Genomic DNA, 17,992 nt, shown 5'->3' with positions numbered 1-17,992 from the left:
TAAGGGTAGGGTGGGAAGAGCGTGACAGCCTTTATGAGGCACTTCAGCTTCACTGTGAGGCATTGAATGATTATATACCTGCATTGGAATGTGCAGCAATCATTGTATCTGAGAACACGGCAGCTGTGCTTTTAAAATACTAGGTGGTGGAGGGTTGATTGGCTTCATTTGCTTACCTGGCTATCCATTCTTGTGCATTTTGCAGATTCTCAAGTGGCCAGCTATAAAAGCACAAGGGGAAATAATTGAAGGAACTTTGATAAATAATGTAACAACAGACCCAGAATTTAAATATCTTGTAGCAGTAACAGACAAAAACATCACTGTTATTTGGAAAAGAACATAAAGTTATCGGCAAAGGAGCAGAACAACAGGATATCCAGAATTCAAACACAGCCGCCTTGACATCAAGTACAACTGAATGATGCTATATAGCATTCTAATATTGGATTTCAAATAGTCTTGCATTTTATCTCCGAATCCAGAACCCCTTCTGCATAAGAAATGTGACTTTTGAAGGTGTGGCACAAAGTAAGAGAGTCATTGAGTCAATGTAATAAATAATAGCAGATCACTCATGGTAAGTCGGAGGATATGTTGTGTATTCAATACTGGAGAGTTTATAGCATATAACGCACAATGTATTATTGTACTGCTGAAGTGTAACTGTGTGTGATTTGGCATGTTTCTTTAAGGCTGCAAGATGTAATTGCTGTCCCTTCCTGCGGTTATTTATAGGCTAATTGCTTTTAAGGAGATCCTCAGATCAATTAGGAATCTGATTTTTTTTTATATGCTCCTCCACGCCCCCCCCCTCCCCTCCCCCCACCGTGTAAATTTTAAAATCAATTAGAAGCTACTTTCTGTTGCTGGAAAGTTTATCTGTACATTAGAAGTTATAGGCTTTCTTTGTCTCTTTTTAATGTACTCTTTTTTTTAAAAAATGATGCACAAATTTGCATGCATGCATAACGTGAAATGTGATGGATTGATGAATGCATCTCACAATTTCTATCAAAGTAAATATTGTCATGTTGAGAAATGTTAAAATTGCAATATAATGTCTAGCACACATTTTGTGTCCATCACACTTCTAGTTTCGTGTCTGTCACCTTCAATTTCTGTACCACACTTCAAGAAAAGTATTAACAATGGCAGCCATTTGACACATGAGCCAGAATGCATCTATCCTCAGAGTGACTTTACCAAACAATTTTAAAAGAAAGGGAAAGCCATGGTTATGACCTGCAGCTTGAAGAGCAATGAAACTTTGACTTCATCTTAACAGCAATTAAACTTTGTGTTTAATAAAAAGGGACACAGCTTCACCTTAACAGCAGACTAATGCATGGTTTAATATGATCATTATATATATTTCTAAAAGTCTGTGTATAGGGCAGATCTATCATACACCCACCATATGTTGCACTTTGCTACAGATGAAAAAGTTTCTTTTTTTTAAAGAAGAGAAAACCAGTCATTGACCTGGAACTTAAAATTACAAGCACTTTCACATTGTAAATTTCCTTCACCAAACAACAGATTGATCTGAGGCCATTTATTTAACAGCAATTAGATGTAGTGGTCTTAAAGAGACAAAGCCCCAGCTTAGCAGCAGAATAGTACTATCTACATTACATGGTATAATATTCCTGACATTCTAAAATAGTATAACAGCTGACTTCTGTGAGCAATGTCATGGAAGATTTTCTAGTAAATTACAAAAAAGTTGCATGTGAAAGAATATAATATTGTACCTTTGGTATTGATTTTAATTGTGTAACTTGGTGTTAATGGTTTTACTCACTGGAAACAAAGCAATCATTATTAGAATGATCATGATCTGTTATCTTCTATCTAATAATTGAATGTTAATCATGAGTATGTGCCAATGACTTTCTTTATTTTACAATGGTGACTAAAATATTTTTCTTTTGTTGCAAATTATGCCATGTGTAGTCTGGATCTTTTATGGACTGAAAAATAATAGGTGTAAAATTAAACCATCTACTGCCTATTCTGTTGGCTTTAATGTTTGTCTTTTTTTTATTTTTATTTCTTTTGGACATTTTTACCTAAAGCAAAATAGATTGGAACAGCTGGTCTACCTCAAGTATTAATTTATTAGAGTCAACTGTATTGTTTGATCACAGAAACAAAGAAAAGGTCTTGAGGAGATGGAAGCAATTATTAACAGCAATAGAACCAGAACTATATGGTCCACTGTTGGTTTTCACTGTTTTATTTCATGCCTGGTTATTGGACAGCACATGAAAACTATTCATTTGGAAATAAATCCTGGTTTATTGGCTTCACTGCTGTCAGCTGGTCATAAACGACTGAATCCTCATAAATGCATACAAAATTTGCCACTTATGCTTTAGTCAAGATTTTGATGATTTTGTCATTAATTCAATAATTTAGTTTGAACCAAAACAGAAACTACAGTGGGAAATCTAGCAAATGTATCAAATTATCTTAAAATATCTCATCTGATCACTTGGTGACCAAAGTTATATCTTTCTTCCTTTCCACTAATCCCCCCTACATATTATGCTGGAATTTGGTACTGTACCCACAGACCAATATTGCATCTTCTATTACTTTTGTTTGTGAAGTCAAAATTAATCCAAAAGAGTATAGTTTCTTTCCTTGTCTATTTAGTAAGTTGATTTGAACGAGCTACTGTTTGTAGTGTATTTAAAAGGGGGAAGTGGGAAGAAAAAGTTGTTTTTGTTTGATCAAAGTCAGAAATTATGTTGAGTGTGTTGGGTTGGGCGAGCTGGTGTCAGGTTTCCATCAACAGTTAATACAATGTTAATGTTTGGTGCATTTAACTTTGCATGTATTATCTGGAATTGTGTTTTTCCTTCTGCATTTTGCACAACATTAGGATAAAATGATCTTATAAGGGGAAGAATCAGATGACTGAGGCCCCTTTAAAATGTTTTGGGCATTGGCTTAATGCCTCTCTTCCATTAGATGGAAAGTTCATATTGTTTAGATTTATCATTTTTGATCAAAAGTTCATATGGTAATTTCTGATAGCATAAAAGATGTTGTATAAGAAGTTCAAAGTGGGTCATTTCCATGAGCACTTTGAAAAAGTACTGGGGAGCTTCTGAAGGATTGTTCTGTGTCTCTTTCACCACATCTTCCAAACTGATTCTCTCTGCACATCTTGTGTTCCTTTGTCTTGTTCCCTAACTGGACAGGCCATAGCACAGTCCTAATCAACCGGTGGGAGTCAGAGAACTTTCTGATCAGATCTGGAGTCAGGCAGGGCTGGCCTCTGTGTTCTCGCTCGTATGTTGTATCAAGCTGTTTGCCACGTCCATCAGGAAGGACGCAGGTATCGGGGGTGAGGTGGGGGTGACGATCCCAGGCAGCGGAGGCTCTCAGGTTAGATACATGAAGGATGTCGCCGTCTTCTGCTTCGATCAGCAGTCGGTCCACGCGCTGATGGGCATCTGCGATCGTTTCAAGCTGGCCTCAGGGCCAGAGTGAACCAAAATAAAAGCGAGGCCATGTTCTTTGGCAGGTGGGAGGCCCGGTCCCTTGTCCCCTTTGCCGTTAGGTCCGACTACCTGAAGGTGCTGGGAATCTGGTTCGGGGGGCCCCTGGCCTGCACAAAGAACTGGAAGGAGCAGATCACTAAGGCCAAACAAAAATTTGGTCTGTGGGTGGGGCGATCCCTCTCCATAACCGGCAGCAACCTGGTGATAAGGTATGAGGCATTTGTGGTATTGCACTACATGGCCAGGGTCTGGCCCATTCCCCAAAACTCCGCCGTCACAATTACCCAAGCTATCTTCCACTTTGGAGGTCCAAGATAGAACGCATCCGCAGGGCCATCATGTACAAGCCCCCAGACAAAGAGGGGAAGAGAGTCCCCAACGGCGCTCTGATCTTGATGGCTACCTTTGTGTGTGACTGCCTCAGGAAATGTGTAGTGCCCCAGTACGCAAACACCTAGTGTAATTACGTGCTGGGTTTCTACCTGTCCAACACACTGAGTAGGCTGGGCCTGGCCACGTTTGCCAAGCAGGCACAGGACGTCCCGTCCAGCTGGACCATCCCCCCCCCCCCGTCCCAGGTGAAGAAGTTCCTGAGGAGGAACCCTTTCAACAACAAGGCTGTTACACAGTGTTCGATACAAAATGTTCTAAGAGTCCTGCAAGGAACGGAGAGGGTGGACTCAATCGGTTTCTTCCGACCAGACGATCGATGCCATTTGGCAGAATGTCTCATCACTGGAACTGAACAGGCACCAGGATGTAGCCTGGATGATATTGAGAAAGACGCTTCCAGAGCGATCCTTCCAACATGCACGGAATCTCAGCGCCACTGCGAGCTGCCCTCGAGGCTGTGGTGGGGACCGTCTTCCATCTCCTGATGCGCTGCCCCTTTGCGCAAAGGGTGTGGAGAGAGATGCGTTGGTATCTGTTCCTGTTCATCCAAACAGTTCGGTAACACAGGATGCTGTGCTCTACAGGCTGTTCCCCGGGACGCACACCGAGACAGATATCACCTGCGGCTGGAAGACCGTCAACTCGATGAAGGAGGTCCTTTGGTCCGCCCGAAACCTGCTGGTCTTCCAGCTGAAGGAGCTGTCCACGACCAAGTGTTGCCGACTGGAACATTCCAAGGTTCAGGAGTACATGCTGCGGGACACACTGAGACGAGGTGCGACCTACGCAAAGGCTCTATGGGGAAAACCCACCTTGTAAGGCCACCCCACCTTGTATTGTACACCATGAGTCAAAAGAAATACAGTGTTTGAATTGTAATAATGAGATCGCGTTGTGTACGATCTGTAGTGTTTTGGTTTGAATTGTACTGGTTTTGAATTGTGATATTTACATTGAACCGTGTATATCCTTAAATTCTATGAAATAATTTCAAAATATACTTTAAAGTTCCTCAACTGGACAGGAAGCCATGAGCTTGACCTCTGACCCTCTCCCAGCTATCAAGGGAGGAGGTAATTTAAACTTGACAATGGTGTAAAACGGGTGATAGCGGATCAGCCACCCATTATACACCCCACCTGATTTTCGTGGTAAGATTGATGCTATCGCTGAAAGTTAAAGTTATACTCCCTCTGTGTTGAGTTTGGCCAGCTGAGCTGGTAATTAAATTAGCTTATGCCCTCTAATGTGAGGACTCCTAGAACCTAATTTTTGCTGAGCTCAAATGGATGGGGTTGTTGCAAACATGTCTGCCAGATTTAGTGGCATCATTTACTCTTGTAGGTAGATCCCACGTTCCAGAGTTGATTTGCACTTCCCAATATCTACTTATAGTGTAACCCATGAAATGTAACAATGCATGTGTCTTCACATATGAATTGAGTAACTTTCACATGTACTTGTGTACTTCTCCAATCTTTCAGTAGGTGGATTGTTTATACTTTAGTGAGGCGAGGCCGGAACAAATTATTAAGATGTTTTATTTCTCGCATACAGGGCAACAGTTGTGATCGGACTCACTTAGTTCAATCAATCCAACTTGTTTTTGTGTAATAATCCAAAATAATGAGCATGCAAGTTTCCCAAATCAGTGGGCTGTCTGCTTTACTTAATCAAAATAAATTCTAAGCAGTCTCCTGCATCCTTAGCTTTGGAGTCTGGGCGAAAACCTACTGTAACAGCTTTCTGTTTAAAAATCTGACTGTGTCTGTTCTTGCCCATTTTATCTCTGTTCATAATGGGGGGGTCGGGGGGGTCTATGCCAGATAATGCCTGTCGAGCACGTGGGACCAGGGACTTCCCGACACAATGGGTGTGAGGTACTTATTAATTACTGAGACAGGCTAACAAATTGCTTATTGATTTTGGCCTTTGGGGAAACAATTTCAGTGCCTAGCTCATGAACATTTTAACCACACTTTGTTTTGGTGCTTTTTAAAAAACTTGTGTGAATATACTTTTGCTTTAAAATCCGACCTTTAAATGTGATGTCTATTCAAAATCCTTTCTCTGGAAAAATGGTCCGAAGTCCTGAAATGCGACTGCGGTACCCACATCCAACATCTGATGGATGTGGATGTTTCTGGAGATGTCTAAATGATTATCTCAAGTTAAAGTGGGATGTGGGAGGTACTACCTTACAAACTTTTGTCCAGATCTAATCCACATCCCCAGCACATGGTAGCTATAGAGATTTTAATCCCTTCTGATCTTAACATAATTTAATATCATTATTTTACATAAATTACACCAAAATTGGGAAATAGTCAAAAATCCCGAAACGTAACTGCTCCATTGTGGTTGAAGTACCAATCTACATCTAAATGGTACTATTTGAAGGGGGGGTGCAAGAGCAGAGGGACCTTGGGGTGCATATTCAAAAATCTTTGAAGGTGACAGGGCAAGTTGATGAGGCAGTTCAGAAAGCATATGGGATACTTGACTTTGTAAATAAGTGCATTGAATACAAAAACAAGGAAGTCATGCTAAACCAGTTACAAACCACTGATTCGGCCTCAGCTGGAATATTGTGTACAGTTCTGGGCACCACACTTAAGGAAGGCTGTCAAGGCCTTGGAGATGGTACAGAGGAGGTTTAGCAGGATGACACCAGGGATGAGGGACTTCAGTTATGTGGAGAGATTGGAGAAGCTGGGATTGTTCTCCTTAGAGCAGAGAAGGTTACGAGGAGACCTAATAGAGGTATTCAAAATTATGAGGGGCTTTGAGAGAGTAAGTAGGGAGAAACTGTTTCCTCTGGCAAGTAGGTCAGTAACCAGACATCATAGATTTAAAATATTGGCAAAAGAACTAGATTGGAAGTGAGGAGAAATGGTTTCACACAGAGAGTTGTTAAGATATGGAATGCACTACCTGAAAGGGTGGTGGAAGCAGATTCCATATGAACTTTCAAAAGGTAACTGGACATGTACTTGAAGAGGACAAATTTGGAGGGTTATGGGGAAAAAGCTGGGATTGGGACTAAATTGGACAGCTCTTTCAAAGCTGCCACAGGCACAAGGGGCCGAATGGCCTCCTTCTGTGCTGCATGATTCTATGCCCAGAGCCATTTATGTTTCACTGTAGCTATTTCTACACCATCTGCTGTATAACATTTTTTGTAATACCGTGCACTTACTGAATTTTATCTGCCACTGATTTGCCAATTGCAGATTTTTATCAAACATCTTTTGCAGGTCTCTGGCTGATTTGTCCCTCTGAACTGAAAACTTCCCCCTGCCCTGCAAGTTTAATACCAGTTTGCTTTGGTGTCTGTATCTAAGCCGTTAATGCAGATTAAGAACACTTGAGGCCCCAGCACTGAGCCGCTCGGCACTCTACTCCTGCTGTATTCTTTCCTTAAACTAATTCTATATCGATTCCCAGATTTTGCCTAAAATTCCCAGTTTTTACCTTCAGCAACAACCTTTCAAGAGGAAATCTATCAAAGGCTTTTTTGGAGATCCAAGCTACCACATCATATGGTTTTCCCCTATCCAGTTGGAATGCCACTTCTTCCAGAAAGGCAAGGAGATTTGTCAGGCAAGATCTTCCCTTTCTAAAGCCATGTTGCCAGGTAGTTATTAGATTATTCCATATACTTAAAGTTTTCTTCTAACGATTGATTCCATTATTTTAACAGTTATCGATGTTAGACCAATGGGTCTGTAGTTGCTTGGATTAGATTTGTCCCTTAAATATGGGTACTATGTTAGCTTGTTTTCAATCCAGGTGTACCTCCCCAACATTCATTGATTCCCTTATAATGATTGTGAGCACTTAATAAATTTCATAGTCGCTTAAAAGCCTGGGACAGAGACCCACTACAATTGAGCTCTTACCTCTTAGCGGAAGCCCAAAAGCAGCAGTGTAGAGGAGTGGAAACAGGTTTTTTAACTGAATTCACCGGCTGAATGTTATGGCACTGAGAAGACTATTTTGACTGACAGAAACTTTAACAGGAATTAACATCTCTGAAGTCAGAAAAAAGTATAGAATTCTGCTAACAGCCAATAATTGTTGAAAGGCAACTTTAAAGCAGTTTGAAAAGTAACAGGTGAAGGGTTTTGACAGAGTGAATAGGGAAAGACTATAAAGACACATAAGGTGTTAGCTGTGGCTCAGTTGGTACCCCTGTCGCACATAATCCAAGCTGACACTTCAGTGCAGTACTGAGAGTGCTGCATAGTCGGAGGTGCCGTCTTTCAGATGAGACATTAAACTGAGGCCACGTCTGTCCCCTCAGGTGGATGTAAAAGATCCCAAGCCACTATTCAAAGAAGAGCAGGGGAGTTCTCCTGGCCAGTATTTATCCCTTAACCATCATTTAAAAAAAAAATTATCTGGTCAAAAAAAAGGGCAGGATTGGGCACTAAATATTCCTGGATACAAGGTGTTAAGGAAAGAAAGGGGTGGGGGTGGGGGGGTGGTAGTATTGATTAAGGAAAATATTGCAGTACTGGAGAGAGATGATGTCCTGGAGGGGGTCATGGACAGAATTTATTTGGTTAGAGTTTAAAAAAAGGTGCCATTACACTACTGGGTGTATTCTGTAGGCCACCAACTAGTGGGAAGGATATAGAGGAGCAAATTTGCAGGGAAATTACAGATAAGTGCAAAAGCTATAGAGTAGTGAAAACTGGGGACTTCAACTATCCTAATATAGACTGGGATAACAATAATAATATAAGGGGCAAAGAGGAGGAGGAATTTTTGAAATGTGCTCAGGATAACTTTCTTAACCCAACGAGGAAGGAGGCACTGTTGGACTTGGTTCTCAGGAATGAGGCGGGCCAAGTGGAGGAAATGGCAGTGGGGGAGCATTTAGGGAGCAGTGATCATAGTATCATAAGGTTTAGAATAGCTATGGAAAAGGACATGGACCACTCTAAAGTAAAAATACTCAATTGGAGGAGGGCCAATTTCAATGGGATGAGACCAGATCTGGCCCGAGTAAATTGGAATCAAAGATTGGCAGGCAAAATTGTAATTGAACAGTGGGCGGCCTTTAAAGAGGAGATAGTTCGGGTACAGCCTAGGCACATTCCCGCGAGGCAGAAAGGTAGGGCAACTAAAGCCAGAGCTCCCTGGATGACAAAAGAGATAGTGAGTAAGATGAAATGGAAAAAAGGGGCATATGACAGATGTCAGGTTGATAACACAAGTAAGAACCAGTTAGAATATAGAAAGTTCAGAGGGGAAGTGAAAAAGGAAATAAGAGGGGTAAAGAGAGTATGAGAACAAACTGGCGGCCAACATAAAAGGGAATCCAAAAGACTTCTGCAGGCATGTAAACAGTAAACGGTAGTAAGAGGAGGGGTGGGGCCGATTAGGGACCAAAAAGGAGATCTACTCATGGAGGGAGAGGGCATAGCCGAGGTTCTAAATGAGTACTTTGCATCTGTCTTTACCAAGGAAGAAGATGCTGCCAGAGTATCAGTAAAGGAAGGTATAGTTGAGATACTGGATGGGCTAAAAATTGATAAAGAAGAGGTACTTGAAAGGCTAGCTGTACTTAAAGTAGATAAGTCACCCAGTCCGGATGGGATGCATCTTAGGTTGCTGAGGGAAGTAAGGGTGGAAATTGCGGAGATACTGGCCATAATCTTCCAAAAATCCTTCGATACAGAGGTGGTAAAAACATAGAAAATAGGAGCAGGAGTCGGCCCTTCAAGCCTGCTCTGCCATTCAATATGATCATGGGTGGTGCCAGAGGACTGGAGAATTACAAATGTTACACCCTTGTTTAAAAAAGGGTGTAAGGATAAACCCAGCAACTATAGGCCTGTCAGTTTAACTCAGTGGTGGGGCAATTGTTAGAAATGATAATCCTGGACAGAATTAACAATCACTTGGACGAGGGTGGATTGATTAGGGAAAGCCAGCATGGATTTGTTAAAGGCAAATCATATTTAACTAACCTGATAGAGTTTTTTGATGAGGTAACAGAGAAGGTAGATGAGGACAATGCAGTTGATGTGGTGTATATGGACTTTCAAAAGGTATTTGATAAAGTGCTGCAAGATAGGCTTATCATCAGGATTGCGGCCCATGGAATAGAGGGGGCAGTAGCAACATGGATACAGAATTAGCTAAGTGACGGGAAACAGATAGTAGTGGTGAACGGTTGTTTTTCGGACTGGAGGGAGGTGTACAGTGGTGTTCCCCAGGCGTCAGTGCTGGTACCACTGCTTTTCTTGATATATATTAATAACTTAGACTTGGGTGTACAGGGCACAATTTCAAAATTTGAAGATGACACAAAACTTGGAAGGGTAGTAAACAGTGAGGAGGAAAGTAATAGACTACAAGAGGATATAGAAAGGCTGGTGGAATGGGCGGACACGTGGCAGATGAAATTTAATGCAGAAAAATGTGAAGTGATACATTTTGGTAGGAAGAACGAGGAGAGGCAATATAAACTAGAGGGCACAGCTCTAAAAAGGGTACAGGAACAGGGAGATCTGGGGGTATGAGTGCACAAATCGTTGAAAGTGGTTAAAAAAGCATACGGGATCCTGGGGTTTATAAATAGAGGCATAGAGTACGTAAGTATGGAAGTCATGATGATCCTTTATAAAACACTGGTTCGGCCACAACTGGAGTATTATGATCAGTTCTGGGCACCGCACGTTAGGAAAGATGCGAAAGCCTTAGAGAGGGTTCAGAAGAGATTTACTAGAATGATTCCAGGGATGAGGGACTTTAGTTACGTGGATAGACTGGAGAAGCTGGGGTTGGTCTCCTTGGAACAGAGACGGCTGCGAGGAGATTTGATATATAGAGGTATTCAAAATCATGAAGGGTCTAGACAGAGTAGATAGAGAGAAAATGTTCCCATTGGCAGAAAGGTCAAGAACCAGAGGACACAGATTTAAGGTGATTGGCAAAAGAACCAAAGGTGACATGAGGAAAAGCTTTTTTGCACAGCGAGTGGTTAGGATCTGGAATGCACTGCCCGAGGGGGTGGTGGAGGCAGATTCAATCATTGCCTTCAAAAGGGAACTAGATAAGTACTTGAAAGGAAAAAATTTATAGGGCGGGGGAGTGGGACTGGCTGGATTGCTCTTGCATAGAGCCGGCATGGACTCGATGGGCTGAATGGCCTCCTTCCATGGTTCTATGGTCATTATCACATTGCTTTTTTTGAGATTTTGATATGTGCAAATTGGCTGCATTACAACAGTGACTATGCTTAATGTACTTCATTGGCTGAAAAGTGTTTTGGAATATCCTGGGGTCGTGAAAGGCCTGATATAAATGCAAGTCTTCTTTCTCTTGCTCATTCATATTTTGTCTCTTTTTTTCTCTCTCCTTCCCCTTCACTTACTTTTGTTCTTCTTTCTCTCTTGTCTGGCTGCTCAGATCCTACGCTGCTGCCTATGGTTCTAAATCAGATGTAACATTTTCATTATTATAAATGAATTTCCTATACCATTGCTCATGATGTTAGATGATGTGCTGTTTATAAAATAAACTATAAATATTATTCTGCTGCTAAGGTGGAGCTCTTTTTAAGTGTTCTGTCCCTTTAAGACCACAAAGTCTAACTGCTGTAAATCCTGAAGTGAGTTAAAGGCTAATTGCTGTTAATGAGAGAAAATTGCAGATTGACAGGTACATGTAAATTTCCAAAGAGTGATTGATTTGAAAGATTACTATTTTCTGACTTCAATAGCATCAGTGAAAACTCAGAATTATGGGAATTTCTGTGCTTCTAGATTTCCATATTGCCAAATAATGAGTTTGAAGACTAATTTTCATTGAATACCTAAGATTGGAGAAGCTGGGGTTGTTCTTCTTAGAACAGAGAAGGTTAAGGGGAGATTTAATAGAAGTGTTCAAAATCATGAATGGTTTTGACAGAGTAAATAAGGAGAAACTGTTTCTGGTGGCAGAAGGGTCGGTAACCAGAGGACACAGATTTAAGGTGATTGGCAAAAGAGCCAGAGGTGACACGAGGAAACGTTTTTACGCAGCGAGTTGTTATGATCTGGAATGCACTGCCTGAAAGGGCGGTGGAAGCAGATTCAATAGTAACTGTCAAAAAGGAATTAGATAAATACTTGAAGGGAAAAACATTTACAGGGCTATGGGGAAAGAGCAGGGCAATGGGACTAATTGGTTAGCTCTTTTGAAGAGCTGGCACGGGCATGATGGGCTGAATGGCCTCCTCCTATGCTGTACCTATTATGATACTATGATGACAGAACAATCTAGTAAGATGAATAGGTGGATGTACATTCCTTTTCTACTTCTGAGACAAGTTAACTTTTGGAATGGAACCCTTCTGCAGAACAATGAATCTTTCTTTTCTCTCCACAGATGCTGACTGACCTGTGAATTTGCAGCATTTTGTGATTTTTGTTTCTGATTTCCAGGATTTGTGGTTTATCCTTTCTATTTGCAATGCTAAAGTGACTACGTTTACTGAGCTGGACTTTGCAACGCTGGCTGTTTGATTGTCAAGGTAAAGTTCTCTGCTGTGCCTAGCAACGTTCTTTAACCCTAACCTTCGAAGAACAGCATTTCATAGAATCATAGAATGGTTACAGAACAGAAGGAGGCTATTCGGCCCATCGAGCCCGTGCTGGCTCTTTGTAAGAGCAATCCAGTTGGTCCCATTCCCCTGCTCTTTCCCCGTAGCCCTGCAAATTTTTTCCCTTCAAGTATTTATCCAATTCCTTTTTGAAAGCCACGATTGAATCTGCTTCCACCACCCTTTCAGGCAGCGCGTTCCAGATCATAACTACTCGCTGCGTAAAAGTTTTTTTCCTCATTACTTTTGATTCTTTTGCCAATCATCTTAAATCTGTTTCCTCTGGTTCTTGACACTTCCACCAGTGGGAACAGTTTCTCTTTATTTACTTTATCTGAACCCTTCATGATTTTGAACACTACTATCAAATCGCCTCTTAACCTTCTCTGCTCTAAGGAGAACAACCCCAGCTTCTCCAGTCTATCCACGTAACTGATGTTCCTCATCCCTGGAACCATTCTAGTAAATCTTTTCTGCACCCTCTCTAAGCGCTTACATCCTTCCTAAAGTGCAGTGCCCAGAATTGGACAGTTGTAGCCAAACCAGTGTTTTATAAAGGTTCAACATAACTTCCTTGCTTTTGAACACTATGCCTCTATTTATAAAGCCCAGGATCCCATATGCTTTTTAAACCGCTTTCTCAACTTTTCCTGCCACCTTTGAAGATTTGTGCACATGCACCCCCAGATCTCTCTGTTCCTGCACCCCCTTTAACATTGTACCATTTAGTTTATATTGCCTCTCCTCATTCTTCCTGCCAAAATGTAACACTTCGCACTCCTCTACGTTAAATTTCATCTGCCATGTCAATAGCTTGAACAAATATAGAAACATATTGGTTTCAGGATGAAGTAGAACGGCATCGTTAGTTGGAACAGTTAATAACCCAATTAACAGTGTGAGCTGCTGGGAGGGCGCCATTTTTAACTAATATTGTTGCTTTCGTGCAGAATTTTACGATACATTTTTCGTTTTTATAAAGTTCAAATTTGTGGCAGTGGCGATGCGATTATGTCATTACACATGCCTCTGTTTACACACCTGGTGCAAGGTCGGGTCAGTGAAGCGGATGACAATGGCCCATTAGTTTACAGCGTTTATTAAATCAGGGGGAAAAAAATCTCGTTAAAAGTTTTACGTTCGAAAGTGCAGAACATCCAGCCACTGGATGGAAAAGGTGAATTGGTGCGTTTTACCCTGTTCTTTTAAATTTAATCTCAGTGAAACACGAAATTGCTTTATCGTGACGTCTGTAGTATCCAACGGCTGGAGGATAGATTCTTTCTTACGATTGGTGCTGAGGTTATTAATATTTAAATGACAGGCTGGAGCAGGCCAATGAGTGAGGTTGGGCAGTTATTGTTTGTCCTTAAGGGACAGCGGTCCCAGTGAGCTTGTTGCACGAGTGAAAGACACAAGCAGTGAGTTTTAAGCTGGCGTCCGGGTCTCAAGCTGCAAGATGGATGTGGATCGTGAGGGCTGTTGGGCTTCCCCAAGTAGCCAAAATTTCACGGAAAGCAAAGATCTAATGCGTTTGTCAATGGACTAAAAAAAAAACAGTCATAGGAAGGGGGTAAAACGACATCGGAAGGGTGAAAAGGCTGCGTGCAGCCAGCAGGCTAAAAAAAAAACAAACCCCCAAGGTGGAAATGATGGCCAACATATCAGGAGGTCGAGCAGTCGTGCTGACCGTGTTGTGTGCCAAGGGTGGAGGATCCAGACTGTATCCACTCAGATTGTATCCATGCCCTGTTTCTCCCGTTCTCGGCGCCGCTGCAACCCCGTTGAGTCCTGCAGGCGGGTTCACCTTGAAGAGGCGGAGGTCCACCTCCTCCATGACAGGCTATTCTGAACTAGCCAGGGAAAGATCTAAAACTGTCACCACTTTCTACAATCAATCTGCGATAGATGCAGCAGCTGAAAAGGTCAAGATAATATATCTTTTGTCTTTTCCAAGCTTGTGTTTTTACAGAGGAGGACGGGGGCGCACTTTCAAAATGACTACGGCGATAAATACTAAATAACACTTTACATCCAGCGAATAATTAAACCCAAATATCTGGGTTAGTAAATACTACACGGATTTCAAGCCCTGTTTAAATTTGAATAGGGGTGCAATTATTTAGGTTAACGTTAAGTATTAGTGTTTATATATATATATATATATATAGATCCTACCATATCTATCTATCTATCTATATGTTTTAGGAAGCTGCAGATATCTTATTTGTTACAGTTGAGTTCTAAGTTGTGCATGGCCTTCCGACAGAACACAGTTGTGACTGAAAGATGATCTCCCCATCCCCCAGCCTGTTTACTACAGAATGCCTTTATACTTGCTCAGAATTTTTTCAGTCGCTACTATCGAGAAGCGAAGAACTAACTAATCGGTATTTCCTGCCTGTGCGATTGAGTATTATCAATCCTATTTTAAAAAGTGGTATAATTTATTTTTAACTAACAGCTTAAAATAGCATTGTGCTCTTCTGTTCGAGGATCTGCCGGTGAATGCTGTTTACTTCAAAATCCACCCCTATGATCCCTGCTTTTGAGCGTCGCCTTGTACAGCACGTGTAAAATCCGACTTGAGAGAAAAAAAATCCTCCACCAAGCCTGTATGTGCAGAATAATAAAAGGCATCTAATGTTTTCCGAAGAAATGCATGAGCTGCCGGAACCAATCCTTGAGAGCTGTTGGAGGTGTTAATTTATTCTCTTACGCCTCCTCTTCCCCCATTTATACTGGGCAGGGATCATGGACGCTGGTCACTTCCCCAATTTTTAAAAAAATGATCATTTCTCCCTATGGGGCTCTCCTCTGCACTATACACTAACCTCTGGTCAAGAGCCTCAGCCAGTGTGCCCCCCTGTATCTGACCACTAGGTGTCGATGAGGGGGGCAGCTAGAGATAACTTGCATGTTATCGTCCCCCTTCCTGGAACTGAAAATAACATTTTTCTGGAAACAGGAAAAGTCCATTGGCTTCACTAATTTTATAAATCTGCTGATTCTAATTTAGAACCATGGGCAGGTAGTGCTGAAAATTGATTGACTGTCGTTTTAATTTCATGTGTGTCTTAGACAAAACCCCTCTACAAACACAAAAGTGTTGTTGTGCATCGTTGTGCAAAGTCTCATTTCCCAGAAGAGTTTTGATATTTTCTATCGGAGTGCTGTCCAATAGGAATCGGACTAAGGTCACATCAGGGGGGGGGGGGGGGAGAGTTAGAAGTTAAAATTAAAGTCGCTGTATCTGAATGCGTGAAGCATTTGTAACAAGATAGATGAAATAATGGTACAAATAGAGATAAATAGGTTTGATCTAGTAGTCATTACTGAGACATGGTAGCAGGGTGACCAAGCTTGGGAACCAATATTCCAGGGTACTTGACTTTTAGAAAAGATAGGCACAGTGGAAAGGGAGGGTGGGGGTAGCCCTGATAATAAAGGATGAGATAAAGGCAGTAGTGAGAAAGGCTCTTAGCTCAGAAAATCGGGACGTAGAATCCGTATGGGTGGAGCGAAGAAATAACAAGGGACAGAAAACACTGGTGGGAGTAGTTTATAGGCCCCCTAACAGTAGTTATAGTGTTGGACAGAGTATAAATCAGGCAATTAGAGGAGCATGTAACAAGGGTAATGCAATAATCATGGGGAACTTTAATCTTCACATGGAGTGGGCAAACCAAATTGGCAAAAGTAGTTTGGAGGATGAGTTCATGGAATGCTTCTGAGACAATTTCCTGAACAATATGTCGAGGAACCAACTAGGGAACAGGCTATTTTAAATCTAGTATTGTGTAATGAGACAGGATTATTTAGTAATCTTATAATAACGGATCCTCTGTGGAAGAGTGATCATAATATGATATCGTTTTACATTGAGTTTGAGAGTGATGTAGTTAAGTCCAAAACTAGGGTCTTAAATTTAAACAAGGCCAATTGTGTAGGTATGATGGGCGAGTTGGCTAAGGTAGATTGGGAAATCAGATTAAAAGATATGACAGTAGATAAGCAATGGCGAACATTTAAAGAAATAATTCATAATTCCCAGCGAATATACATACCTCTGAGAAATAAAAACTCCACAGGAAAAGTGATCCCACCGTGGCTAATTAGAGAAGTTAAGAATAGCATTGAATTAAAAGAGGCTTACAATGTTGCCAAAAAGAGTGTTAAGCCTGACTAGTAGGAGGGTTTTAGAAATCTACAAAGGATGACCAAGAAATTGATAGAGGGAGAAAATTAAATACGAGAGTAAACGAGCAAGAAATATAAAAACAGATTGTAAGAGCTTCTACAAGTATGTTAAAAAGGAAGAGAGTAGCCAAAGTAAACGTGGGTCCCTTAGAGGCTGAGACAGGAGAAATTATAATGGGGAATAAGGAAATGGCACAGATGTTAAACAAATATTTTGTATCTGTCTTCACTGTAGAAGACACAAAAAACATACTGGAAATAGTGGGGAACCAAGGGTCTAATGAGAGGGAGGAACTTAAAGTAATTAAGATTAGTAAAGAAAAAGTTTTAGAAAAATTAATGGGACTAAAAGTTGACAAATCCCCTGGACCTGATGGCCTACATCCTAGGGATTTAAGAGGTGTGTGCAAAGATAGTGGATGCATTGGTTTTGATCTTCCAAAATTCCCTAGATTCTAGACCGGTCCATGTGGATTGGAAGGTAGCAAATGCAACACTGCTGTTCAAGAAGGGAGGGAGAGAGAAAACAGGCTACTAAAGGCCAGTTAGCCTGACATCAGTAGTAGGGAAAATGCTAGAATTTATTATTAAGGATTGGTAACAGGGCACTTAGAAAATCATAATATGATTAGGCAGAGTCAACACTGTTTTATGAAAGGGAAATAGTGTTTGACAAATCTATTAGAATTTTTTTAGGGTGTAACTAGCAGGGTAGATAAGGAGGGAACCAGTGGATGTAGTATATTTGGATTCTCAAAGGGCATTCGATAAAGTGTCACATAAGTTGTTACACAAGATTAGGGCTCATGGGATTGGGGGTAATATATTAGCATGGGTTGAGGATTGGTTAACGGACAGAGAACAGAGAGTAGGAATAAACGGGTCATTTTCTTGTTGGTAGGTTGTAACTTATGGGATGCCGCAGGGATCGGTGCTTGGGCCTCAGCTATTTACAATCTATATTAATGACTTAGATTGAAGGGACCAAGTGTAATGTGTCCAAGTTTTCTGACTATACAAAGCTAGGTGGGAAAGTAAGCTGTTAGGAGGACACAGAGTCTACAAAGGGATATCGACAGGTTAAGTGAGTGGCAGGAAGGTGGCAGATGGAGTATAATATGAGGAAATGTGAGGTTATTCACTTTGGTAGGAAGAATAAAAAAAACAAAATAATTTTTTAAATGGTGAGAAACTATTAAATGTTGGTTTTCAGAGGAATTTGGGTGTCCTTGTACACGAAACACAGAAAGTTAACATGCAGGTACAGCAAGCAATCAGTAAG

General features: G+C 41.2%; 2 protein-coding genes across 3 annotated transcripts in view; both read left to right on the top strand.

The window, feature by feature from the left end:
• lrwd1 (leucine-rich repeats and WD repeat domain containing 1) overlaps positions 1-2,010 on the top strand; it is a 50,782-nt gene extending 48,772 nt beyond the window's left edge. For both annotated transcript variants that reach the window (XM_068008004.1, XM_068008005.1), the window contains exon 16: positions 206-2,010. In XM_068008004.1, the coding sequence (XP_067864105.1) occupies positions 206-346 (141 nt within the window). In that variant the 3' untranslated portion in view covers positions 347-2,010. The remainder of the gene's footprint in view (positions 1-205) is intronic.
• Positions 2,011-13,888: 11,878 nt separating this feature from the next.
• bckdk (branched chain ketoacid dehydrogenase kinase) overlaps positions 13,889-17,992 on the top strand; it is an 83,143-nt gene continuing 79,039 nt past the window's right edge. The window contains exon 1 of the mRNA XM_068008003.1: positions 13,889-14,435. Within this exon, the coding sequence (XP_067864104.1) occupies positions 14,160-14,435 (276 nt within the window). The 5' untranslated portion in view covers positions 13,889-14,159. The remainder of the gene's footprint in view (positions 14,436-17,992) is intronic.

Source organism: Heptranchias perlo, chromosome 28 (assembly GCF_035084215.1).
Source record: "Heptranchias perlo isolate sHepPer1 chromosome 28, sHepPer1.hap1, whole genome shotgun sequence".
Classification (NCBI taxonomy): Eukaryota; Metazoa; Chordata; class Chondrichthyes; order Hexanchiformes; family Hexanchidae; genus Heptranchias; species Heptranchias perlo.
The sequence above is the reverse complement of the archived record's forward strand: the minus strand, read 5'-3'. Positions and strand labels throughout refer to the sequence as shown.